Source organism: Amblyomma americanum, chromosome 1 (genome assembly GCF_052857255.1).
Source record: "Amblyomma americanum isolate KBUSLIRL-KWMA chromosome 1, ASM5285725v1, whole genome shotgun sequence".
NCBI lineage: Eukaryota > Metazoa > Arthropoda > Arachnida > Ixodida > Ixodidae > Amblyomma > Amblyomma americanum.
In genome coordinates this window covers 399,854,532-399,881,978 of record NC_135497.1, presented here as the reverse complement: position 1 = coordinate 399,881,978, position 27,447 = coordinate 399,854,532, and the positions used below count along the sequence as shown (strand labels likewise).

Here is a 27,447-nt window from a genome sequence, read left to right as displayed (position 1 = left end):
GTCACATGATCGCTGTTCTCGGCGGCGTGAGCTCGAGTGTGCCTACAAGAAACGGTTTGCCAATATGCAGCCCGAGGTCTTGGCAAAGTCAACGTCACCCTGGGGCCTACATTCGCAGTGGGTCCATAGCAACACAACATGATCAAGACCTTTGCATAATAGCATTCTGCCAGCCACACGAGCGCCCCACTATCCCCATTTCATCATAACCTTGCCTATTTCCCTCTCTGTTAAGGTGGGGCGCAATGAAGTTACTTGGTCTAATTCTTGAAATTTCACGCTCATGGCGCAGCAATGTGGAACGCTATCATCTGTAGCACAGCCGTCTTGGTCTCTGTGTCAACGCTTACAGTGACATACACTTCCCCCGGAATGGACTTGATGTAATCGTTCCTAAGCTTCCCACAGCCCGTGCTAAACTCACAAGTAACATAAAACCAAACTGTCCTGCGCTTTCGTCTGGCGCTAAAATTAATTTCCTTGAACGTAGACATATGCTCACCGTTTATATCTACGCTGAGTTGGGTGCAGCAGGAGATGAACACGAGCGAAGGCCGCAGGCCAGCGATAGGAGGCACGTTGTGGTAGCCCATGACCTTGGAAGTGGAAACCTCTGCGGTTGGTGGCATGCTGGGCTGAACCGGGGCTATGAACAGCAACGTCGAAACCTGCGCACAAAGAACACCGACTTTTTTGGAAGCTATCGAGGTGCTTCAGATGGTGACCTATAGGTCGCCGCTTGCGACGGAACAGCTGGCGCAGTGCTATCAGCAAGCAGAGAAACACTAAGAGAACTGAAATCCCAGCAGAAAAAAACAATCTATTTCTCCTCGAGAGGAAACACAAGTGAGGTTGATTAACACCTGCGAAGGGCAGCCTTAGCGCCCTCGAAATGACATTAAATTGAGCTAGTATATTGATATTGTTGAGATCTTCAGTTTGCTGTTCATGCTGCAGTAACATTTTTCGAGTTTCATTTGTTGCTGATAATAGAGGAACTCATTAGCCCAAAGACACGAGAATCTCAGTTTAGCGATCCTACCCCTGGCTTTACAGTCGGTTCCACCACGTAGCGAAAATTCGCCGAAAAACTTTGCACACAGTTAAGACCAGCTTTCTTTCTCGGGAAATAGCTGCGAAAATAAATTGACAAGCGGTGCCAAAATACTTAAGAGGACTTCAGTGGTGCTGAACCGAATGTCGAGCGATAGTTCCGGAGATATAAGACACGACGCTGGTTTAAATGTTTGACCATTAGTGCCCGGCCGGGAGCTGTAACTGTGGGCGACCGGGAGTTGCATCGAGCACAACCAGCGTTCCGCTGTGACGCATCGAAGTGCAGCGGCGTTCTTTGCAGAACCCACTTCCATGCACTGCGCATGCGATGAGGGAAGAAGCTTTTACGATGCGCGCGTTCAAGGTATGCGACGTCACGAAGGCAGCCCGCAGCAGGCCTGGGATGCCTTCGTTCCTCCTCTGCGCAAGCGGGGACCGCCACGGGACACAGAACACACATCTGCCGGAGCCCTCCGCGGTGGCGCGCTCATCTGCTGCGATTACTGGGACGCCGCTACCCTCCTACTGTCTGCGACGCGCGCCGCGTACCTGACTACCCTCTCCAATCCTCTGCACAGCAGCTGGCACGCGCTAGTATTCCTGTATATGCTCCCTGTATATACATATACAAGAACAGTAGCACGCGCGGCGTACGCGACTAGAAACACGCGTGGCTCTTTAGCGGTCAAATTGAGGAGCCAGAAGTCATACCCTATAGATAATTGCTGATGCATTAGCAGCAGCAAGGCAGGGTCATTTTTGAGAACGGTATGAGCGTGTGAGTAAGATCCTCTCTTCAAAAATAGAGAATACTGTTACGGAACAGAATAACTACGAGACATTCTTACGAGAAACCAAGCACAAAAAGTTTTTTTTCGCTCCTCTCCGTGCATCTCCTGTATCGTGTTGTGTTACTCTGGCCACTGAGACGCACAGAGTGTTTAAGATTGTCAACGTTCATCTCGTACTGGTCAGGAATTGAAGCGAATCTTAGGCATCCATTATCGTTCCATCATTAAGAGATTTGAGCGCTCGCTACAGCCAGCAAGATAGAACGCCTGTGCCAGGTGTGTGGAGCCTGTCCAAACAGGCCCTACGTCGTCGTCCGTCGGTTGGTGTCTGGCACGAGACAAGCTCAACATCGGCGAAGATCCTGAAAATCATGATGTTAACTCACTTCTGTCATATTTTCTGGTGAGTTAGTACACAACCATACATTTCGTCTTGTTTACGTACCCCGAACAATCCCCGAGCACGTTACGTGCGTACATGGTGATCTTTTTAAAAGTTTCAGCGTCTCGGGCCTGCGTCTCCGGGCTATTTGCAACGCTAGCTTTTAGAAGCTCTGAAGTGCCGCGGAGAAAATTTCCCTTGAATTCCCGGAGATTAGATCCTCTAATAATAATGTAATAATAGGTTTTTGAGGAAAGGAAATGGCGTAGTATCTGTTTCATATATCGGCGGGCACCTGAACCGCTCCGTATGAGAAGGTATAAAGGAGGGAGCGAAAGAAGAAAGGAAGAAAGAGGTGGCGCAGTGCAAGGCCCCGGAATACTTTCGACCATCCAGGGCTACTTAGCGTGCAGTGATATCTCAATGCACACGGGCGTCTTAGCGTTTCGCCTCCATCGAAACGCAGCCTCCGCGGTCCGGTTCGAACCAGGGAGCTCCGGATCAGTAGCCGAGCGCCCTAAACACAGCGTAAATTCCCAAATGTGGCATAGCAGGCAAGGTTTGAAAAGGAACGTCAGCCCCATAATTGATGCCATCGCCTTAACTGAGAACTGCAAATGCAGCCTGGAACACTTCTTCGCAAAGCAGACACGGGGCGAATAACAGCCGCCACAGCAGGTTGTCCCCGGCCCGTGGCACCAGCTACTCGGAGTCCAGGAACCCAAAGACATCCGCTTCGAAGTTCTCAACCGAGGCCACGCTCAGCACTATCCGGAACCCTCAGCTACAAGCCTCTCGCAACAATGGTCTGAAGGAATATTCCTGGGGAGCCTTTGCGTTGACGTTCCTGTTGTCTTCGAGGCCGCGCGAGCTTTGCCAGCGTGGGGCGCGTGTCGCAGAAAAGTCTTTTTTTTCTTCGACACCCAAGCTCTTTCTTTTCCCTCTCTCTCAGATGTATCCGATGTTTCAACGAAGCCCTCCGCTGAATTTAACCTCTTCACTACAGACACAAAAAGGAGGCAAGAAAACTAGCAATTCTTTACATAGTTTAATGGGACACCTCGTCAATACTGCATAAAACATAAATTTTATAGGTTTTTAAATGTTTTTAAGTGCAAAATTTCTGTTCACGACTGTGTATTTTAACTGCGAACACAATAAAAATCACAAAAAGAGATTAGCAGTTATGTCTTAGAGTAGTTATGCTTTAAATACATAATGCACCAATCTAATATTTAGAAAAAGTTTAATTAAATATGCATGAATGAACAGATCTGGCCGATTCTCGATATTCACATTCGCCTGTCGGCGCCATGCTGCCTCCCTGATTGGCTCTCAAATGTGCCAATCACTTGTAACGTACTTGAAACTAGAGTCGCGAAGCCGTCAGTTTCAGACGCGCATTTCAACTCACATTGAAAACAGACATTTAGGAGCCCTATTTTTGTTGCCCGGCTTGCAGATATAAGTGATTGGTAAGAGGAAAACAAGCTTAAAAGAACGTCTTGCTGAGCAAGTTGGTAACTGTACATCTTTTTGGTCACAGGCGCGAAAACACACACCACAAGGCAGGAAGACGGGACGCAGCGCTCCGTCTTTCTGCCTTGTGGTGTGTCTGTTTCCGCGCCTGTAACCAAAAAGAATACAAGTGGAAGTGAAAGGTATGAGAACACTAGCTCACGACTTACCGTACTGGAGAAAATAGCTGTACTCTGAGAAGGGCCGCTTCCTGAAATCTGATTTACTGGAAAAATATCACGTGAAAACCATGATACCCAAACATGATGTAGTAGCAGCATTAGTAGTGGTGGTTTATTTAAAATAAATATGGAAGGAAAAGGGTGTTGCCGGCAGCGGCAATTGCTATCTAATATCTTAATCGCCCGAACTGCAGCTGGCGGAGGTGAAAGGGAAAGGGAGAGCTTGAACATTAGAGCGGAAGCGGCGCGCACTTGATTGCTTTATGTATTTTGTAAATAGTGTACAAAGCTCTCTCCCCTGTCATTTCTTGCTATCGCTCCTCTCTATACTCCTCGCCACCCTTTCTCTTTCCCTTTGACCTCCGCTGGCTGCAGCTCGGGTGCTTAAGATATTAGATTGCAATTGCTGCGGGCCTGCAACTTTCTTTTTCCTTCCGCTTTTTTAATTATTTTTAAATAAACCACTACTACTACTACTACATCACTACATCATGTTTGGGTACCATGTTTTTCACGCGATATTGTTCCAGTACATACGAATTGAGGAAGCGGCCCTTCTCAGAGTGCTGCTATTTTCTCAACTCCGGTAAGTCGTGACCTAGTGTTCTCATACCTATCACCTGTAATTTGTATTCCTCTTACCAGTCACTTATATCTACCAGCCGGGCAACAAAAATAGCGCTTCTAAAAATCTGTTTTCAAAGGGAAGTCAAATGCGCGTCTGAAACTGACAGCTTCGCGCCTCTAGTTTCAAGCACGTGACAAGTGATTGGCACATTTGAGAGCCAATCAGGGAGGCAGCATGGCACCGACAGGCAAATGTGAATATCGTGAATCGGCCAGATTTGTTTATTCATGCATATTTAATTAAACTTTTTCTTAATATTAAATTGGTGCACTATGTATTGAAAGCATAACTATTCTAAGACATAACCGCTAATCTCTTTTTGTGATTTTTATTGTGTTCTCAGTTAATATACACAGTCGTGAACAGAAATTTTGCCCTTAAAAACATTTAAAAACCTACAAAATTTATGCTTTATGCAGTATTGACGAGGTGTCCCATAAAACTATGTAAAGAATTGCTAGTTTTCTTGCCTCCTTTTTGTGTCTGTAGTGAAGAGCTTAAGTTCAGCGGAGGGCTTCGTTGAAACATCGGATACATCTGAGAGAGAGGGAAAACAAAGAGCTTGGGTGTCGAAGAAAAAAAAAGACTTTTCTGTGACACGCGCCCCACGCTGGCAAAGCTCGCGCGGCCTCGAAGACAACAGGAACGTCAACGCAAAGGCTCCCCAGGAATATTACTTCAGACCATTGTTGCGAGAGGCTTGTAGCTGAGGGTTCCGGATAGATCTGAGCGTGGCGGCGTGGCCTCGGTTGAGAACTTCGAAGCGGATGTCTTTGGGTTCCTGGACTCCGAGTAGCTGGTGCCATGGGCCGGGGACAACCTGCTGTGGCGGCTGTTATTCGCCCCGTGTCTGCTTTGCGAAGAAGTGTTCCAGGCTGCATTTGCAGTTCTCAGGTAAGGCGATGGCATCAATTAGGCGGCTGACGTTCCTTTTGAAAACCTGCCTGATATGCCACATTTGAGAATTCACGCTCAGTGTTTAGGCGTTCGGCTACTGATCCGAAGTTCCCAGGTCCGAACCCGACAGCGCAGGCTGCGTTTCGATAGAGGCGAAACGCTAAGACGCCCTTGTGCATTGAGATGTCACTGCACACTAAATGTCCTCAGATGGTCGAAATTATTCCGGAGCCCTCCACTACGGTCCCTCTTTTATTCTTCTTGTACTCCCTCCTTTATCCCTTTCCTTACGGTGCGGTTCAGCCGTCCGCCGATATGTGAGACAGATACTGCGCCATTTCCTTTCCCTTTAATAATAATAATTGGTTTTTTAGGGAAGGAAATGGCGCAGTATCTGTCTCATATATCGTTGGACACCTGAACCGCGCCGTAAGCGAAGGGATAAAGGAGGAAGTGATAGAAGAAAGGGAGAAAGAGGTGCCGTAGTGGAGGGCTCGGAATAATTTCAACCACCTGGGGATCTTTAACGCGCACTGACATCGCACAGCAATCGGGCGCCTTAGCGTTTTGCCTCCATAATAACGCAGCCGCCGCGGCAAGAGGCTACAGATCGAGAACCTCAGACCAATCTCCCTCACTTCTTGCCTGGGAAAACTGAGCGAGAGGATCGTCACGAAACGCATCCAGCAACACCTAGAAAGCAAGAGGCTCTATCCGGACACCATGTTCGGCTTCAGGCGAACCTCTCGACGCAGGACGTACTTCAGCAGCTTAAAGAAAAGTCCTGGAGACAATGCCCAAACAAGGGGAGAACGTAGTCATGACACTCGACATAAAAGGTGCCTTTGACAACGTCGGCCACGCCGCTATAATGGAGAGGCTAAACAACACCAACTGCGGGAGAAGAATCCACGACAATGTCAAAGACTTCTTGACCAACACAACGGCCACGGTGGGACTAAGGGAGCTGAGGAGTGACGTCTTCACCACCCGAAGCAAAGGAACACACCAAGGCTTGGTCATCTCGCCCATACACTTTAATGTGGCGATGATCGGCCTAGCGAGAAGACTCAGCAGAATCCAGGGCATCCCGTACGCGATGTACGCAGACGACATCACGGCCTGGGTGAACCATGGATCCCTAAGGGAAAAGCAAGAACTGCTCCAACGAGCAGCAAGATGCGTTGAAAGATACGTGAAGAAAAGAGGACTAGCCTGCTCTACAGAAACGTCCGAACTATTGAGCGTAGGAAGACATCCCACCGACGCGCAGCTAGAAGTGAAACTAGAGGGGCAAAACATCCCGGAGAAAAACACGATAAGAGACCTAGGAATGTGGCTGCAAGCAAGCAGAAAATGCAGCCACACAATCTGCCTGCTCGGCAAGTCAGCCGAACAGGTAGGCAGAATGATAACCAGAGTCGCCAACCGAAAACATGGAATGAAAGAAGACACGCTAAAACTAGTACGAAGCCTCGTAGTCAGTAGGGTCATCTACTCGCTGCCATACCACCCCATGATCAAAAGCGAAACGGAAGAGGCAGAGACAATACTAAGAAAGGCATACAAGACGGCACTCCACCTACCAAGAAACACAGTGAATGAGAAACTGCTACAGCTACGAATCAAACACCTTTGTGGAGCTGGCAGAAGCACAGCACGAAGCACAGCTGCAAAGACTCAGAAACACGGCTACAGGAAGAGCGCTGCTGACAAAGTTGGGTCGCGACCCAAAGGGGCATCTCGATGGATCCGCCGATACACCCGACGAGATCCGTAAAACCCTGCAGGTCAATCCCATTCCGAAAAACGTGGACCCAAATCTCCACGCGGCCAGAAGACAGGCGCGGGCAGATTATGTGGAGAGGTACTTAGCCAAATTAGAAAACACAGTCTTCACGGATGCAACCATGTATCCATGGAATAGACGCGAAAGCTACTACAAGACAGCTTTGTGGTAGTTGATAACGCAGGCAATCTAATCACCTGCGCAACTACACGTAGCGTCAGGATAGCGGAAGCGGAGGAGGTCGCTGTTGCGCTGGCAGCGACTGAGGGCTATCGAAAAGACCAATCATTGGTCATCCTAACGGACTCAAAAGAGACATGCAGAAACTATACGAAAGGTATAATCTGCAAGGCTGCCTTAGCTATCCTCCGCGAAGCAGTACACCTCAGAAAAACAGCAGCCCACAAATTAATCGGGATTCCGGCACACACGGGGATGGAAGGAAACGAAAGGGCAGACAGCTTGGCTCGAGAGATCACGTACCGAGCCGAGCGGCCATACGCCCTGGGACAGCACTTCACCGTGGAGATCGGATTTTCAGAATACCTAAACTATCAAAGAGGCAGGAGAATTAGATACACCCCGCCATATAAGGGCCTAACACAACAAGAAGCAGCTAGTTGGCGGAGGCTGCAAACGGGAACATTCTTCAACCTACATATATTTAGCAAGATGTATCCTACACAGTGTAGGAACACATGCCCGTGGTGCGGGGCAACCCCCACGCTTTACCATATAACCTGGGAGTGTAAGCGAAACTACACGCTCCACCAACACAAAACCCCCAGTGCGGAGCAGTGGGAGAGCCGGCTCACCGGCTACGAGCTCGCCGCCCAAAGGCCAATGGTGCAGCACGCAAGCGAAGCAGCGCGACTCAGTGGAGCCATGGACTAGGGGCCCAACCCTGCTTTGAAGGTCAAGAGTCTGCAGCTATGTAGAAGAAGACCGAACGCTAAACCCTTAATGGACCAAATAAAGTTTTTCTCTATATCTCTGCGCCTACAACTTCCGTCTACAGCTTCCCTCTACAACTTCTGTACACGCCACACATGAGCCAAAAAAGGCTTTCGCCTTAATACAGTGCGGTCTGGTGGCAACTGCAGACAAACTGCTACATCTCACCTCACCTTCTTCATGGCTCCCACCCTACCTTGACCTTCTCACTCTACTCAACATGTGGGACGGTGAAGGCCACCCTGATTAAATACCTGTGGGGATGCCCCAACTCATGGCAGTTCCCCCAATATACCCAACCCATCGCCCTGCTCATGGGAGGCCGCTCTGTGCGCTGCTCAACCAACTGGCCAACAGGGCTAGTGGACAGAGCTCTCAATAAAGCCCAGGTCTGTGGATTCTTGGGCAAATAGGAGCCCACACTTGAGGAACATGTGTTCTTTTCTAGAAATATGTTTTCTAAAAATAAAGATGTCCTCCTCCTCCTCCAAATAGATCGTCATACCTCAGCGTCACACTCCCGCAGGATTCGCCCCAAGGGCTCTTGTCGAAAATCCTTTCCGATGCTGAAGGCGCTAGTGCCGAGCACAAAACAAAATTTCATCATCAGGCTGTTGCATTGAATCACCGTGTGGCACAGCGTAGGCCAGCCTTCACATGCATCCGCCACTACAGCGAAACGTTTCGCAAGTGTTCAAGAACAACCCGTCTCTGACAGCTGTATAGTAGTGTGGCCAATCTTGTAACAATAAGTCTAGCCAGATTACGCCGGGGAACCTTAAACGTTCCTGTCATTTGCAGCCTGGCAGCTTCCACAAGAATTCTGCAGACAAATTTCTCACGTAGGTGTTAAGAAAGGGTACAATAGAGTGTTGAGTATACGTACACCGCTTTCTTGCAGTCCTCCGTTGGCGATGGAGTTCAGGTTGAAGCATAGCACGCCGCCCATCCACTGCATCCCCGACCGGTTGTTAGGTCGCGGGGCGAAATACGGCTCTGCGAAAAGTTGCGAAGCGTGAGGCACGCGACCGTCAACGTCACATCTCAGAAAAACGAGGCGCAGTAAACGAGGAGCTTTACGTCCCGTTCTGTTCCTCATCATAAAGCACACAGTAACCCTGAGGGAAACAGTAAAAATAAGTGTATCCGTGGCTTCTATCGCGGCGGACCCAAGCAGCTCTCCCAAATTAAATTTTTCCTGCACTCATGAATGTTTCCTGCATGAAAATGAAAATTTAAAATTGGTTTTTGGGGAAATGGATGCGCTGACACATGCTTGCGAACTTATTCAGGAACGATTTGCGTACGTTTTTACTACAAAGTAAGCAACACTTCAAAACATTGGCTGTTGTTTAGCTCTCCTTAACCCTAGTTGAATTGCGAAAGCTTCGTTTCCTCGGCACGTCGTCTACGCAGCGTCTCATTCCGACGCTCTCGAGAACTCAAACCGGTTTCTTTCGCAGTTGAAGAGTCACTCCGGGACGTGGCACAACTTCATTTAGCCGCATCTTCGTTACGACGCTTCTCGAGTCGTGCGACGCGCTCTTCTGGCGTCTCTTGAGCGCGTTGTCACTTCCTCGCTTCGTTCTGTCGTTGTTGCGTCTCTTACGCGCTCTTCATAACGACAACTATACACTGAGGCGAAGCGCATATTATATATATATATATATATATATATATATATATATAGTATTTTGTAGGGGTTCCAATGCGCCAGTTTACAAGTGTAAGTACAGTATTACGACAAACACGACTATTCGTTTTAAATGTTTATTGTGCCAACAGTTTCGGGAATGGCATTCCCTTCATCAAGGCAGGCTTACAATGATACAGTCTTGTCAATATGACACAAAAGGGCAAGGATGTATAAACTCCGCCCTCAAAGGGCCACTTCTCTTAAACCTATATATATCCCGCGAGGCGACACCTTCTCTCCGCACATCTGGTGGAGCGAGCGGGACGGCAGCGGCGTCGACGGCGGCGCCATCCCCCGCGACTGTGCGTCGCAAACCACTGAACCAATCAGCGAGCGAGCCGAGCTTTCGGCAACGACGCCGCTCGCGAGTGTGCCGAGCGACGAACTGATCTATCTGCTCCTTGGCTGCCGTAGTCGTCGCTAAGCGTAGCCGGTTTCACATCGATGCCGCTGCTGAGGGCGTTTCGGAACTGAGCACCGCTGTAACCAAGATGCTACTTTCGTGACGGCTTTATTGTGAACCCCGTCTCATGATAATATAAAAATATTCTCGATTTCCGCGACGCCTTCAGCAGCGGAGAAAGCAGACGCCAGGCGATCGAGCCGCTTTGGGCAACAGCAGCAAAGCGGCTATGAGAAGAAATTTGCTTGTATCCAGCAGCTCGGTATTGGCCAACGACCCCCAAAACTGATTCAGTTTTGAATTTCTACTTTCCAGAACATGGTATGAACACGAGCAAACCACATAATAGCGCATTTTTCTCACGCTAGCGGCTGGCATCCAGGCTGGCTGGCAGGCCGCTTGAACGCCTGCGATGCACACCGCCGCTATATCTTCCTCTTCGCTCAGGTCGTCGCAGTACATTGCTAATATCGAGAGACCAGAGCACTTTCGATGGCCAAGCGCGAGCGCAGGAGACGCGGCCAGAGTAGAGGAAACTCTCGAAAGCGCGCGAACGGTGTCATTCACAAGAGTTCTCATTTCAAATGAGAATCGAACGAGAAGGCGACCCGCCGGTGGCCCTTGGAAGTGTGAACATCGGTGTTGTCGAACTGCGGTGTAGTCGCAGGCGACTACTGGTCGCGCAACCTGTGCGACACTCAAGTGTGAATGAGCCCTAAAGTTTTCGCTTTGAATTTGGATGAAGCTTAAGCTTCGCCTTTAAGAGTAGAATGCGACGCCGTGTTGCAGCTCTGCCAGGGCATCCACGGAAAGTCATCGCCTTGCCCGTTGAACAAATCACTCGGAGTCTCTACAAGGCCTCTGAAAACAACACACACGCTGCACAACACTAGCACTCGTAGACGCCGCAGCGGTTTCATTACTCCTGTTCAGAAACGAACGACACTGCTACGACGCAGAAAGGTCGCCTACGCGCGCGCCTTCTGCCGGGCCAGTGCCATGCATAGCAAAGGGAGGTTTCAGTGGGTTCCGCAACGATGGCGCTACGATTGCACGCCAAGAATGCTCATAATTACTCATCCACGCCTCAGTACAGATCTCGGAGATGCGTTTCTAAGAAACCCCTGCATTCACTAGACGCGCCTTTATGCATGTTCAAACGTTGAGCCGTCGTGGCGGCGAAGTGGAAGCCTCCCCGTCATGAACGCCAGAGGCCCTAGTATATTCACGGCCTAAACCTCGGTTTTTTTATTCACTGAGCGTGCGTGCCTTTTGATTTTTACGCAGCCCCAGAATATTTCCGACGCGCGGTGCCGCCAACTACTACTACGACGACGCCGCTGACGGCTTTTCGACCGAGCAAGCTGCATACGCTGTCGCGTAACACATTTGAATCTACATCGTGACTTTTGAGGCGCACCGAGTCTGTTACTACAGAACAGTGCCAGGAGCGCACTTCGCAAGTCTACTACTTACCAGTAATTACTGGAACATTACAGCAACATGTCAGCGCAATGTTTAATTCTGAGCTATAACGAATATTAAAAAACTGCTCCTCATAAAATGTTGTCTAGTATAAACGATACAGTTACATCAAAAATGTTTGTTTTCATGTCATATATAGACCCTCAGGGGCATACCAAAAAAACACTTCTGACTCTGGGGCTCTCTAAAAAAGGAACCCGTATGCCGCAACGCAGTAATTTTGTTCGATGTTCATATAATTGTGAAGAGAACAAAAACTAGCACAAAATTTTTCATACAGGAAAACAAGCAAAAAAAAGCAGCTGGGTGAATTATTTTTCTTCCCGTTTCATTCCATATTGAGCCCGTGGATCAAAAAATGAGCCCTTCGGTCACCTCCACTGAAATGCGGCCGCCATGAGGTCAGGATTCCAACCCGCGTCCCTGGGCCTAACTAGTTAACGCCTTTGCCGCTGAGCCTCCCCGGCAGGGGCCAACAAAAGCAAAAATTCTAGGGGGTAATATGCAGTTATGAAGCCAACTTATTTCATTTTTTTTAATTTAGGGTGGCAACACTACCAGGCGCATTTTTTGATTGCAGCCATACGTACATCCATCCCTGAAGGCTGCTTTGTAGCAGCCGGCCAATCTGCAGCCCACCGGGTTGTAGGCAACCTTCAAGGTGTGTACACCTGGCAGTGTTGAGGCCTTTAAGGCAAAAAACTTTAGGGTGAAGGACTTCATGGTAAATACCTTTTCAGTAAAGGTCTTTATGGTAAAGGCCTTAAAGTCAGATGCAGTTAGCAATTAATGATTTTAAGTGCCCACAGTAACTAGTGCTACTGCACGATATTCCGCGCCTAGACATGCTAAACCGTCCGCTATTTTTTTTATCCTAGAAGCAACCCTCGCCGAGGACCCATCGCGATAACTCTACATCATTAATTTACCCTGGCTCAGATGGGAGCATGCGCTCCTAGTCTATATGCTTGCTTCACGGTTATAACACATTATTACCTCATTGCAGTAATGCGAGTGGCCTATACGGAATAAGCAAAGCGCGCACGCTCAAAGCGGCCGCGAGATTTTCGTGCATGCGCAGCAGCGACCACCATGTAGTCGACATCAAGTGCAGGTTAACGATCCCCAAGTGGTCAAATTTTTTATCGCACACCTCGACTACAGCACCTTTTTCTTCCTTTCTTCTTTCACTCCCTCCTTTATCCCTTCCTTTACGGCGCAGTTCGGGTGTCCACCGAGATATGCCAGACTGTTACTGCGCCATTTTCTTTCCTCACAACAAATTTTTAATCTTTTTCCTACGGCGACGCGGGGCCTGGCATGGCCTGTTGAATTATATTGATAGTTACTCTTGATATACCCGTCAATTCGTAGGAAGATGATTCATCTACGCAGTCCACTTCCACGAAGTCCAGGGCCACAAAGTTCCTCAGGTCGGGGTGGAGTCCAACGAGGCCGATGTGAAGGCAAGGAAACCTGCGACACAAGCAATAACAAGAACAATAATTATGAGTGCCACAGCAGGATTGCACAAACTACCCTGTGCTGTGACGATGTCAGTGCAGGTTAAAGATCCCCAGGTGGTCTAAATTATTCCGGAGCCCTCCACTACGGCACCTCTTTCTTCCTTTCTTCTCTCAGTCCCTCCTTGATAAGAGGCGGCATAATAATCCGGAAGTTAGGATGGAGGAAGGGAATAGCCTAGTGCTTATCCGTGGTAACTCAAATATGAGTAGGCGCAAAAGGACTATAATCGATCGTGTAAAGGGTGATAAGCGGGTAACAGTAGGGGCATTATCAGGCAGGAAAATGGACGCAGTACTGAGAGAGACAAACTCTAACTTTCTAAGAATGTTGCAGAGCGGAATGAGGTAGTTGCAGCGGCGGGGCTAAATGAATTCCTGAATGGTGAAGCCGCAAAAGTAGTGGAAAGATTAGCGGAGGGAGTTGACGATTTAGGGGCGATAGCACATCAAGTCCAGATCGTGGTGTGCACAGTGCTGGAAGTGCAGGGACGGAACGGAGAATTTGACAAGGACGTTGTGGCTGTTAATCGAGAGATAAGGAAGTTAAGCCATGCAGGAGGAAGGCTTTGAAGTGGCAGACATAAACAGGGAAGCGCATAGAGCAGGCTTTGGCGGAGGCTTTACACGAGATGGCATCCACTTTAATGGAAGGCTAGGAGCCAAGATCGGGTGGCGCCTGGCAGGCCGGGCAGTAGCTTTTTTAGGGGGTCCACTGCGGCTCAGGGCTTAGGGGTAGGCAGAAGCAAAGTAGAAAGTGTAGCAATGGAGGCTGGTGCCAATAAAATGGCCACTAGGAGGTCCAAGAAGAAAACTACAAAAAAGAAATTTAACACCAGGATCAGGTACATAAACATGCAAGGCGGTAGAAAGAGAGCGAAGTGGTTAGAGATAGAACAGCAGTTGAAGGACGAAGAAGTAGGTGTATACGCCCTATGCGAGACACATCTCAGGGACCTAGAAGACCCACCATTTATTGATGGCTACGTCTGGGAAGCGAGCAACAGAACCACGACAGAGAGGAAGGGAGGAGGAGTAGGTATGTAGATACATCAAGAACAAATTGGCAAAGAATAAAGTCAACTTGCAAAGAACATGTCTGGGTATCGGGTACAATTGCCGGTAAAAGGACATGGCTAGGAGTTGTTTATTTGCGGGCAGGGGACAAATGCAGGCAAAAGAACACGGATCTAGTTAAGTATCTCAACTACGATATAAAGCAGTTTGGAGAAGGCGCCGATATTATTCTTTTGGGGGACATGAATGTCCACATCGAGGATCTGGATGGATACACAGATTGTAACGGGAAGTTGACGCTAGACTTCTGTCAGCGACACAACCTAGTTATTGTAAATAGAGAAACTAAGTGTGAGGGACAAATCACGTGGGAATCCCGTAACAGGCAAACGACCATTGACTACTGCTTAATCTCGCACGGGATGTATAGCAAGCTCGCAATAATGGAAATAGACGAAGAGGGAAAGTAGAGCCTCGGTAGGGATCATAAGCGTATTAGTCTACAGTTTGGAGCCTTCCTCAAAAGAGAAATGAAGGGGAGTCAAAAAGAGTACGCAAAATTAAATGACGATCAAATAGCGCAAATAGCGGCCGGCATAGAGGAAGCAATAGAGACACATCCCGTGTAAGTTAGAACTACTCATTAGTACAAAAATAAAACAAGTAAAAGGAGTAAACCGCTGGAGAGGAAAGAGGAAGCCAGGAAGTTGGTGGAATAAGGAAATTAGGGAGGCCATCGAACAACGACGGTTGGCATCACGGGAACACAGAGAAGCAAAGAGGGCGCAGTTATCTGAAGAGGGAATAGGCCGAAAATGGGTATCTTATCGACAAAAGAAAGAGCAAGTGCAGGTCCTCGTCCAGGCTAAATTAAAGCAGTCCTCTGATCGCTGGCTGGCTGAAGTTCGCGATGCAACTAAAGGGGGGACCAAGAAAATTCTGGAACGATATAAGCTGGCTGGTCAAAGCGAATCGCAGAAAGCAGGAACAGATTCACGATGCCGAGGGAAAATTTTTAGAGGAAGATGACGCTGTGAACTACATTTCATCAGTTATAGCTGAGTCATTTAAGAAAGACGTTAGAGTAATCGCCCCAAATGAGGGAGCAACACAGAACAGCACAATAGAAAACAGCGTGGAACTGACGAATTTTAACTGGAAAAAGGCGGAAGCAAGTATTCCAATATGTACGTCCGCAAGGATCGACTAAATTCCAATCAAGCTAATTAATGAACTTAGCCCAAGAGGCAAGGAAACGGATAAAAATATTGGAGGCAGTCAAAACAAATCAGGAAATTCCGCACAGCTGGAAACAGAGTAAAATGAATTTGGTTTATAAAGGGAAAGGCAATAAGACGAACATAAAATTCTTCCAACCGATTACAATAACATCAGTTGCATACATACCGGTAGAAAGTAATAGAATACTCGGAGAACTTCAGAACGGGTTCAGAAGTGGTAGGCGCTTAGATGATCGCCTGTCCGTGCTTACCCAGTGCATAGAAATAGCTAAGGCGGAAAACAGACCTCTGTATTTAGCCTTTCTGGACATAAGCGGTGCATACGACAACGTGAACAGGGAACTCCTGTGGAATATATTAAAAGGTGAAGGTGTCGATCATGAGGTAAATAATTTTCTACAGGAAATATATCGAGAAAATGAAGTTGAAATAACATGGGAAGGAATTAAGAGTACAACAACTGTCCAGGTACACAAAGGATTAAGGCAAGGTTGTCCTCTATCACAGCTGATGTTCATGCTTTATATGATAAGTATGGAAAGAAGGCTACAAGGAAGCAATCTAGGTTATGATCTGTCGTACATATTAGGCGTAAAGGTTGTTGAGCAAAGATTACTGGGTTTAATGTGTGCGGACGATATTGTACTGTTAGCAGATAGCCAGGAAGATTTGCAAACTTTGGTGAATTGCTGTGGAGACGAAGGAGACAATCTAAGTTTCAGTTCTAGTGCAACTAAGTCAGGTGTGATGGTGTTCAACGGTACAACTGATCAGGAGCTTACAATACAAGGCAATGAATTACCCGAGTGGCCAAATACAAATATCTCGGGGTATGGGTAAACAAAGGTCATATGTACACGGAAAAGCATGAACAGTCTCTTATAGCAAAAGGGCGAAGAGATGCCGGGATAATGAAACATAGGGCATTGCGGGGGTACAACAGGTATGAAGTCCTCAGAGGTATATGGAACGGAATAATGGTACCGGGGCTTACTTTCGGGAATGCGGTTCTATGCTTAAGGGCTGAAGTTCAGTCGCGATTAGAAGTAAATTGGAGAACTGTTGGAAGATTAGCACTATGTGTCCATGGGAAAACCACAAACGAGGCAGTACAGGGGGATATGGGTTGGGCAACGTTCGAAGCACGGGAAGCTCAGAGTAAAGTACTATACGAAGAACGCCTGAGGAAATTGGACGGTAACAGGTGGTCAGCTAAGGTATTTAAATACCTGTACAGAAAGAGCTTTGACACACAGTGGCGGAAACGAACTAGAAAGCTGGCCAGTAAGTTTGCCAGAGACGAGGAAGGAGAAAGAAAGAACATTAAACGACAGGTTAAAAACGGCCAAGATAAAAATTGGATAGATTCAATGAAAAAGAAGCATAGTGTAGAACTATATCGATGCTGAAAAAGTCAGATCAAGAAGGAAACGTTTTATGATAACTCAAGAGGCAGTGCTCTCCTCTTTGAAGCTAAGTCAGGGTGTCTTAGAACGCGCAGCTACAAAAAGAAATTTAACGAAGATGACACATGTGCTGTGTGTGGTAAATCTGTAGAAACAATACAACACCTCATTCTAAAATGTGATGGTATTCATCCCGATGTCGATGCAGGCGAAGTCACTCTTCCTGAGGCCTTAGCGCTTAGAGATAGCAATAGTCATGTAAATAAATCTGCGGTATAAATTAGCAAAAAGCGATTGGAGGATTGGTGGCTCTAAAGCAGAGAGGTGACTTAAGTTTTTAAGTGTAAGAAGACGTATTTTAAAGAAAATGGCGAATTTTATTAACCACTTACTGCAGAGTTAAACAAAAATAACGGAAAAACTGAGCATGATGGCAACTACCACTCCCCGTTTCAAAGGGGACGCTTCTACCTTCCATCCATCCATCCATCCATGAGTACTATTGGCCGTGTGCTACACTACCTGTATTAGTACGCTGAAGCGCAGTTGGCGCAGTCTTTGTGTCGAGTTCTGGCGGTTGTAGCTGTGGCGGCTTTCTTCAGCTTGTTTTTGTTGAATGTGCGGCCTGGTTAGTGTTGTGGTAGTGTGACTGAACTCTGAAGCTGACAGATGGCCCTTGTGCTGCGGAATACATTCTTACGCGCATGGAGTTCTCAAAAACTGCCCTGACGTACCGCAGCCAACACCACGCCGGAGCGGCCGGCGCCCGTCGCCCGATAGAGGAAACGGCTTACCTTGATTGCTGACGAATGTGAGCACAGAACTGTAAAATCGCTTCTGTGGTGTGTTGTGGGGATGCATGAGGGCTGCGAATGCATTTAGGCTTGGTCTTTATGTCTTGTTCGCCGTGAGGTGCAAAAAGCGAGCAAGACACAATCGCTTGCAAAGAGGAGGTGTTTAGACACGCTCGCGTGACAGCTATGCGGCTTTTAGATTCGCCCCCTTGATTCGTTGTTCTGACTGAACAGGAGCAGCGCGTAAACAGTAGACCATTAGAATGAAAAGTGCTTGTAGCGGCGTGCATCTTTTGATTCTGCTGCCTGAGTGTTTACTCGATATGGAACATTGCCCGTTCGACGTCGCAGTCACATCAAGTGCTACGTTTCTTAATACCTTTGGTAAATGTAACTATGTTTAAAAATATCAAAACCATTCCATTGCAGTGCAGCTGAGGTAATAGCACACTGGAAGGTTTGTTGTTATTTTATTTGGATTACGTTCAATATACTGAATGTCATTCCCCATTTTCAGTCCGAAGCGATAAAAGTATAACGCGATTAGCGAATAATAGCTTGATGGAAATTATGACTGGCTTTTTGAACCATTTTTATGCAAACTAATGGATGCATAGGTAATTACACTTTAGCCTCCACTTCTGAACACATTGGACTGAACCGCTAGAGGCTGCAGTGGGATGTTGCTTCTTTGATTATATTGACGAAAGCATCTCTCTAAATCAACCTATCTTCAAATGCGCCCGCAGCGGAGGACTGTACAGCTACCCCACCGGTATAATCACGCTGCTATTGCAACCCCTTTCATCCGTCATTGAGCTAACGCTACCTCAACCTGAGGCTAACGGCATCATCGACCTGCTGGTGCAGCCTATCAGCCATTGATCCGGACATCAAGCATGTCACCTGTAAAAGAACAGGTATGTGTGGGTATCACATACGGTTGTTTCTTCCTTGTCTTTGCTTGTAGCCTGACAAGTCTTGTGGGCCAGGATATCTCTCTTTCATTTGTTTCGTTTCAAACTTTTGAAAGAGCATCAAGAGGAAAGGAAAAAGGTATCGCGGGCGTCATGAGAGCACTGCTGTAAGCAAATGCATTGTGTTATAATGTGTAATGCTTTTTGACACTTTTTATGCTCATGCTTCTCCTGCTGGGAAATCTTGACCACAGTATAGATTAAATTAAAAATATATGTGCCTCATTACCTTTCTACAGTAGTCTAAAAGCGGCAATTAATTTCATAGCTTTACTTCAGCAGTACCTACCTGTTACAAGACATGGCAAATTTGAAGTGAACCAGCGGTGTGATAACTGGCAGACATAGCATAATGGGCAATATATTATTGAATATTAGCGTTCAAGTGGAGCACTGTGCCTTAGAAGCACAGGCTTGGCTAGCATGAATAATTCGTACCTTACGAGATTATCCTTGCATTACGTGAAACCCTGTGAAGCTTATATTGAAGCTGCACAAAAGAAAGGCATTTGTTCCATATGTGATGAGTGTTGCTGAGGTTATTTTTCTTTCACACTCCCTTTGTCACAACTGACTGCACTATACTGTTGAAATGCATTTGGAATAGTTTCAATATTGGTTCATTCTTGGTTTTATTCATCCCGACATTCAATTACTGGTCGCATTACACTAGCTGAGCTTACGTCAACAATTATTGCAATGACCTTAACCAGACCTCTTGCTTTACTTGAACCGATGCATTTGACGTTGTCTCCTCCCGAGCCTTAAAGTTTCGCAATAAGCTGTGCAAATTATTTCATTCAGTTTCACGAGGCATTTATTGCTGCAATTAGTTGCATGCAATTGCCTAAAAAACAACCTGGGTACTCATTTTTATCTTGTTTGGAACACTGTGTTTTGTTTACTTGTTTCCCTTGTATTGAGCATTCCTCAACACTGGGGTGATGTGCTGCGGGACAAGTAAAGAACTGTCAGTCCAGCTGCTCCCTTAGGGGCACGTCGCTGACGTTTTTCTCGCTCGTTGGTCTGTGTGGATTTATTTACAAGTATCGCATCTGACACAGTGTGTGTCTTAATGTTTTGATTTATTTTCTTTAGAAAGGGCCACTCTGGCACTCCGACAACCTTGCTCACTTGCGTACTATTTGTTCATACATTTTACCCCCCCCACTCCTCCTATAGCTCCAAATAAAGATACATTATCTACAGACAGGTAAATGAACTGAACAGCAAGTACAGTTGAGTTACTTTCTCCTAGCTGCTCTAAGAGAAGCAAACGTGCGCAAGTTTTAATGCAGTTTGTTTGAGCTACCGCTTTTGAGCCTGAAGTTTGGTATAGACCAATCAAGAAGCATGAAATAATTTTCCCATTTGGTGGTTTACAAATGATCTTCAAATGACTGGAATGACTAAATATCTCTTTATTTTCGCCCAATTAGGCATAACATGTTAATGACAGTTCCTGTGTATATCAGTCTTCAAATGTGGAAGCATAATTCAGCACAACAGCATGTTATGGCTTTTTCTTGTTCAAGGAAGCATTGCATTTATTTCTATTGTTGTGTCTGCTACTTGTGCTGTTACTCAGCAACCTTATGAAACCTGCTCTGAGTGCTGCGTTTTAGTGCACATTTAGCTGACTGTTGCCTCTCAAGGTTTGATTCTGAAAGAATTCACTACAAATGTATACCTCGAATCTGTTTCTTATGCAGTTCTCTTGCCGCTGCATTCCACCATGGAGGAAGCTACCTATTGGTGCTGTTGATGCACACATTTTATGGCTAGGACGCTACCTCTTCCTGTTGGTAATGCAGACAAGTAACTACAAAGGGGCTGGCTGATATTGTGGACAAGTGACAGGATGGCACACCAAATAGTGGACCAACCAGGCCACTTCAGTATCCTTGTGCTAATGTATGTTTATTAAAATGACCTCAAAGCATGATGTCTGCATTGTTGTGGACTTTTAGCATATATTTAGCAGGACTTTTATTCGCTAGTGTTTGCAGATTTGAATATGTCTTAAGACAGTATAATTACTGTTTCATTGTGAGAGATTTTTTAGCTATGTAGAGAGGTAAACAATCATAGCCTTAGAAATACTGAGTCTAAGTGCGCATATTGTAGTGCTGTCAACTGTTGAAAAAAGCATGTAGCGTTGATGCTTGTCAAAGGTAAAAGTCCACATCTAGTTACATGAAGCAAATCACATGTCTGCAGTTCTAAGTTGCTGCACTTCAAGCTCGCTACAGGGTACTTCAAATCTTTAATTTTGTCACGAGTTTATTTGGCTGCCTCGGCTGTTCTGGATTGACTGACATGTTAGGAAGCTAAAACGGCATCAGCCTTGATTTCTTGCAGTTTAAGCAACAGTGCTTCACAGTGTGTGTGTGTGTGTGTGCATGCACAGAGTTTTTTCCAAAGGTTTGTAATGTGGGTCATGAAACCTTCATGTTACAGAAGAAATTTCACTTATCTCTTGTACACGAAAGTGAGCAGTGAAATCTGGTGTTTCAGAGAGAACGAAGTAATTTTCAAAAATATGCTTTTTAGGTTAGAAATATGGCTTTTGCAGCATAGTATTACCAGTGTTGGTGGACACCGGAAGCCAATGAATTGTATTTAGTAATCTGGTTAATTAATTTCTGATAATAAACTATCTCAGTTAAGCAACTGGTTGCAATTAGAATTTGTAGCCTGTCATTAATAGTAGCCATATCAGTGTTTAGAATATACAAAACGCGATTACCCTCGCCACTGTGGGTCATCAAAATTTGGCTGCATCGTGCGAAAATACATGTGTTTTTGAAAGCATGCAGGCAAAGCAAGTGCTTCAGTGCATTATACGAGTGGAAAAAGCCATATTTTATCGAGCCACAGCACAAAGGGTAATCGCGTTTTCAAAATTCTAAAAACTGATATGGCTATTACTATTGACCGGTTACAAATTGCAACTAGACTCTAACTTTAATAATTAAAAAGTTCGCTATTGGGCGATTCCACGAGAGCTCAAACTAAATATTTCAAATTTTTAATTTTCTTGACAGTGAATTTCGAAACAGCTGAAACAGTGAATTTCGTTTTGTGAAATTGCTAATATTTCAGGATAAAAAATATAAAATAAAATAAACGACTTCGTGGCAAAGGCAGCGTCTTCAAGCACAGCTCAACTTCGCACAGTTGCAGTGATGTAAGCATCTAGATAAGAAAGCCATGATGTATTTTTCGTGCTAAATTTACTGGTGAGAAGGAATATGTTGGGCTTATTTCCGCCATTTTGAGCAAGTTGTCGCTTACTGGAAAAAAAAATTTGAAAAATACAAGTCTCAAGCGAGGCTGTTTTGAAGAATTTTTATTGCGCATATATAAATCATCTTCAAATTTGCAGATTGGATAAGCATCGAGGTGCAAAAAAATTGTATCGACTTTCATTTTTATATAATACAGGGAAGTGCAAGAAGTATTGCCCTAAATCTGGCATTTTTTACTGTAGTAATGTTTTTCCAAATCAAAGAAAAAAACCCATATTCAATTTTTTAAAAACTCTTGAAGCAAGTCTCTAGAAAGAGGCGAAAAATACGAAAAACATATTGCATTATTTTGTTTCTAAATGTGATATATAAGCTCAAACTTGTAGCTTTTTGAGCATCCGCAGGACTGCCTAATTGAGGGCGCGGAAGCAGCAAACACGCCCCCCGCTGCTCTAACTTTCCCCCAAATCCCAAGATTGAAACATTTTCTATTAAGAGAGAGCGTACCTAATTACTCTTTGTGAGCAAACACCGATCTATGACGTAAGCAGGATTCGGTAGCACCGCTATCGTCGAGTGCGGGTAGCAGCTTGGAGTTAGGCGCTCCTGCCGATGCTTAAAAAGCTACAAGTTTTAGCTTGGATGTCATTGTTAGAAACGAAATAATGTAACATGTTCTTTAGTATTTTCTTTCACCTCCTTCGAGAGACTGGTTTCCGCAGTTATAAGAAAAATTGGAGATGTTTTTGAAAGCACTATTTTATTCAAAAATGCCACATTTAGGGCAATGCTTCATGCACTTCCCTGTATTATATAAAAATGAAAGTCAGTAAACATTTTTAGCACCTTATGCTCATCTAGTGTGCAAATTTGAAGATCTGCTTTATAATAGAAAAAGTCTTGAAAATTGCCTCATTTAAGACGTGCATTTTCTAGATTTTTTCTAGTGTGCAACAACTTCACAATGGCGGAAATAAGCCTGACATACTCTTCCTTACCTGTACTATTAGCATGCAAAATATATCCATCATGGCTTTCATATTTTTTATCCCTATATCAAGCAAATTCGCGAAATTCAGCTCTATGTAGAAACACTGCACCTGACATGACGTGATTTATTCTTTCTCCTGAAATACTAGCATTTTCATGAAACTAAATTCACTGTTGGCCTGCTGAATAATGTGTGCACAATGCATAACATAATCAAGAATATTTAAAAATTCAAATATTTAGGCAGTTTGATCTCTTGTGGAATCACTATATTAAAAATTACTTAACCAGCTAACTACTCAGGATGATTCACCGATTTTCTGGTTCCCGCCAACACTGGTAATACTGTGTTGAAAGAACTATGTTTTTAGCTCAAAAAACCTATTTTTTTTAGTATTACTCAGTCTTCCCTGAAACACCTCATATATAAGAAAACAATAACAGGATTTAATCCATGACATATCTGCTGGAGGTCCAGACTTTTTCAAGTGTACTACAGCATTCGAAGATGCTGTAGTACCCTCGAAAAATGTCGAGAATTAAATCCTGTTATGTTTTCAATTTCTGCTGACATTTTCGTGCATTGATCAAACAGCTGCCAAGAAATCACCTTTGAGATATATATATATATATATATATATATATATATATATATATATATATATATCACAAAAGTCTTTTTTCGGATCCAGAAATTTGTAATGCAGAAAAGAGGGGCACACGAACGGAAACAAAGATTTATTAAAGATGTTTCGGCCGGGGCCCGGCCTTCGTCAGGTACCTGGGCCCGACCGAAACATCGTTAACATATATATATATATATATATATATATATATATATATTTATATATATATATATATATATATATATATATATATATATATATATATCGGATGAGATTTCATATTCAAAATAAAAAGCCACTTATATCTTTAATGCCTACAGACAATAACATTTACTTAGTCTTAGATGAGCGCTTTGCATAATTAAAGCATATAAAATCGCTGGACTGCTTCCGTGTGTCAATCATTGTTAACAAGAGGGAACTGAGGCGGCCAGGGCTTTGTGCCAAGATGAGTATTCTGTTCCCCTATTGTTGCTTAAAATGTTTCCTTATTGTTGCTAAGAAATTGTTCTCCGTAAGATATTTTGATGCATGATGCATATCTTGCAGTGCTTATGTACGTTAGAGCTTATGTGCAATAAATGAAGGCAATAATTTTTATTTTGCTTCTGTTATTCTTTAAACAGTCTAGGATACAGAGTTCACAAAATGATTTTTAAGTGCTAAAATAATTTTGATCAAAATGTCATACAGCGTAGGTAACACACAAATTTCGATATGTTGATAAGGTGATGGGTGGAAATTATACTTTCTTCGTACTTGAGTCTTTTGTAAAACGGTGGCCAATTGTCGGAAGACCGTTGATAGGGTGTTGGTAGACAAAGCTGGTAAGTGGTCGATACGAACTATGTAGAAACTGTCGATAAGGTGGTGATCGGAAGTTTAAAGACTTTCTATGTACTTGAGTCTTTTGGATAACGGTGGCCAATTGTCAGAAGACGTTGGATAGGTTACTACAAAGTATAAACACATTTAAAAGCTGTCTATTCAGTGTCAATAGGTTGTATTAACATTTGCCTAAAGACTTTCTAAAGAATGCTACTAAAGTTTTATGTATGGAAAACCAAAGCACTACCAATGCTTCTGTACTGCCGGTCCCGTTGTACACGACTGTAGGTCACATCACTGCAGAAACAAGAGGCTATGCACCCTCAGGATATTGAGACAAACTGCAAAGAATGGCAGTGGCTTAACTTGGCTAACCCAGGAATTCTGTGAAAAGCAAGCACGCTTGCTAAGCGTCTGAGGCTCGTCAATGGCAGCTCCACTACACGCTGTTGTTGCTGCGGCTGCAGCAAGAATGGAAAGGAAAGTGCCTGGGATTGCCCCCTGGCTCAAGCTGAGTCACAGTCGCTGTGTCGTGCAGACAGTAAGAGAGTTGAAAGACAGCAGAGGAAACATTGAAAGAAAAGACGTGAGTCGCAACAACCGCGTCATCACAAGCGACGACGACGGTTTAGCTACAGATACCCTCGGTGGCAAGGAACCCTCTCCACATGTGCGAGAGCCCCTAGATCCCAGCCCTGTGAGGCCAAGAAGCCACCTCCGCTCCCCCCGCTACACGCTCACCACAGTACCACGTCATAGCCACGTGGTCGTGTGGGTAAACATAAAACGGCCGCTACACGCTCACAACAGCCGTTCTATATATACCGACACGACCACGTGGCTATGACGTGTTATCACTTGGTCTTTCGACACCCCCATCGGATGTCATCACGTGGCATCACATACGCCATCGGATTTTCTTAAGGTCAAAGGTAAATCGAAAGGTCGCCAAATGTCAGAGGTCAACTAAAGGTAATGGGTCAAGGTCGGGGGTCAAGGGTTCGACACCTTAACTGTACTACATATGGTCATGCTTGGCTATCCTGGTTGAGCTGAAGGTCGTTCAAGGTAGGTGCGCTGCCTACCCGAAGACTGCTTCAAGGGCGACCCACATGGAGCCAACTTGCGCTGCGGATTTTGAGCGGCGCGGCGCAATGCCGACGCACCGCTGCCGTGCAGCACCACAAGCGGCGGAAAACAGGCGGCTGGAGCCCGGATTTAGAAGCCGCGTGACTCCATATGCTTAGTAAAATGCTCTAAAGAACAGCTGTGCATTTACAATAAAGCAATTTATTCAGGGAGGACAAAGGGGAGGACGAATTATTCTCTGTGACTCCTTTCTCAACAAAAATAGTTGACCTGTTTGAACCTCCCGCGCTTCCTGACGTCAACCGAAGCGTAGTGGCTAAGCCTAGCAGCTTTGAAAATCCAGAAGCATTCTGAAAATCTGGCGCATTTCATCGCTAAACTTTCTGCTGCGGGCATATTGAGACAGAGCGAAAGCTTCGTGCGACTTTAGTTTGCCGTGAACATGAGGCACAGTGTAGCTTCCACGACGAGTTCGTGGTGAAACGAGAGACCTCTTCGGCAGGCGCGGCCATGTTGTAGAAGCGGGCGGAAGTCAGACGAGGTCCCACCCTGATTGGTCCGCGCTGAGAGCCCACGTTGGCCGCTTCCGGTCAGCGGCTGATGGCCGGGCGGACATATTTAGCCCGGTTTGATCGGCAGCGAGTGGTCGCCGGCGGCCGGACGCCAGTTTTTCCGCAAGAAAAACGCTCCACGTGGGTCGCCCTTTACCTTAGCGTAGGGAAGATTTTCGCTTCAATAATATGTGAAGCTAACCAGATAAGCATCGGAAAAGCCTAGTGAGTGAGACATGCCTCCTGCACATAAGACAGTGTTCGAATCCAGGCGTCAGAGAGGGTGGGTGCACAGCGTTTAGTGTCCATCATTTTGCGTGTAAAAACCCACGTGCACTGCCTCTACGCATGTCCTTTATTTCCATTCGAATGAAACGAAGTAAATTACGTTTTTTTTCGTTCGTTACAAACCAAACTGCACTGTAATGTGCACACGAAATCGTCGGAGGGTTTTTGAACGCGGTGCGCCGACAGTGGTGCGTCGACAGGGAGCACTGTACGTGCCAGCCCACCTTTGCGCGTGTGCGCCTGCGAAGGGTGTGTGCGAGGCGACGGCGACAAAGAGCGTGGAGAGCACGAGGAGCGGAGAGCTGACGTGTCAAGAAAACCGAGGTGTTAAGGGAGACAGCGCAGCGGAGGTCGTGTCATTCAAGCGTGGAGGTGGCACCCATCGGACGTTGGGTCCGTGCTGCCGTGACCTCCCTTGGATCAGCGACGCAAGCCTCCTGCCAAGCTATTCAGGCTGTTGACAGCAGACCACCGGCGTCTCCCTGTGTTCCTCTCCGCTCCTACTACCACCTGGCTCCCTTTCGCCGTTTCCGTCGACTCAACGCCAGTGACACGTCGCAGTTCATCAACCCGCGTTCTGTGATGTCTAGAAGGCATCCCCGCGCTTCGCCTGGGACGCTGAGTATGTGGCGAACTATTTTCCTTTATTCTTTAGTGTTGTACGCGTGTGGAGTGTGTGTTTTTTTCTTGTTTCGGCTTCCGTTTCTTATTCGCCCTTTTTTTTAGATTACAAATACTGCTTCGTTTTGTTTGTTTCATCTTTGTTCTCTTGTTCGAACTTGCGCCTGATTGTGTTCCCCTTCGGAAAGTCGGGGACGCGCTACCAGTTCGCGACATGCACTGCATACTCCGCTTCTTTGAATTACTGACCTGCCGCGTTCATATCACGAGTTGGCACAAGTTTGCATGGCGAATAAATTGCAAGCGGGACTGACTCACCTGCCCCCTCTGACCACCAGCACGCCGGTCAAGTCGTCGCTCCGGGTGTGTCGGACACTGAATCCGATGCCATCCCCACACCAGCAGCTGTCTGGCGTCTTGCGACGCCCCGCCGCGGCTCCGGTGACCTCCGACTCGTCGTCCAT

General features: G+C 45.9%; 1 protein-coding gene across 1 annotated transcript; it reads right to left on the bottom strand.

Annotated features, from left to right (window-relative positions):
• Window position 1: 1 nt before the first annotated feature.
• On the bottom strand, window positions 2-27,447 carry LOC144123701 (uncharacterized). Its single transcript, XM_077656485.1, has 5 exons — window positions 27,302-27,447; window positions 13,142-13,257; window positions 9,084-9,193; window positions 503-668; window positions 2-42 (listed from the first exon to the last, which is right to left on the bottom strand). The coding sequence occupies exons 1-5, from the start codon at window positions 27,445-27,447 to the stop codon at window positions 2-4; spliced, it is 579 nt and encodes a 192-aa protein (XP_077512611.1).

Excerpts from the sequence above, each read along its gene's own strand:
- LOC144123701 (XM_077656485.1), bottom strand. The coding sequence starts at position 27,447 with ATGGACGACGAGTCGGAGGTCACCGGAGCCGCGGCGGGGCGTCGCAAG. Across the intron at positions 13,258-27,301 it reads CTGGTGGTCAGAGGGGGCAG|GTTTCCTTGCCTTCACATCG; the intron begins GTGAGTCAGTCC and ends CTTGTGTCGCAG. Across the intron at positions 43-502 it reads ACTCAGCGTAGATATAAACG|GCACACTCGAGCTCACGCCG; the intron begins GTGAGCATATGT and ends CGTTTCTTGTAG.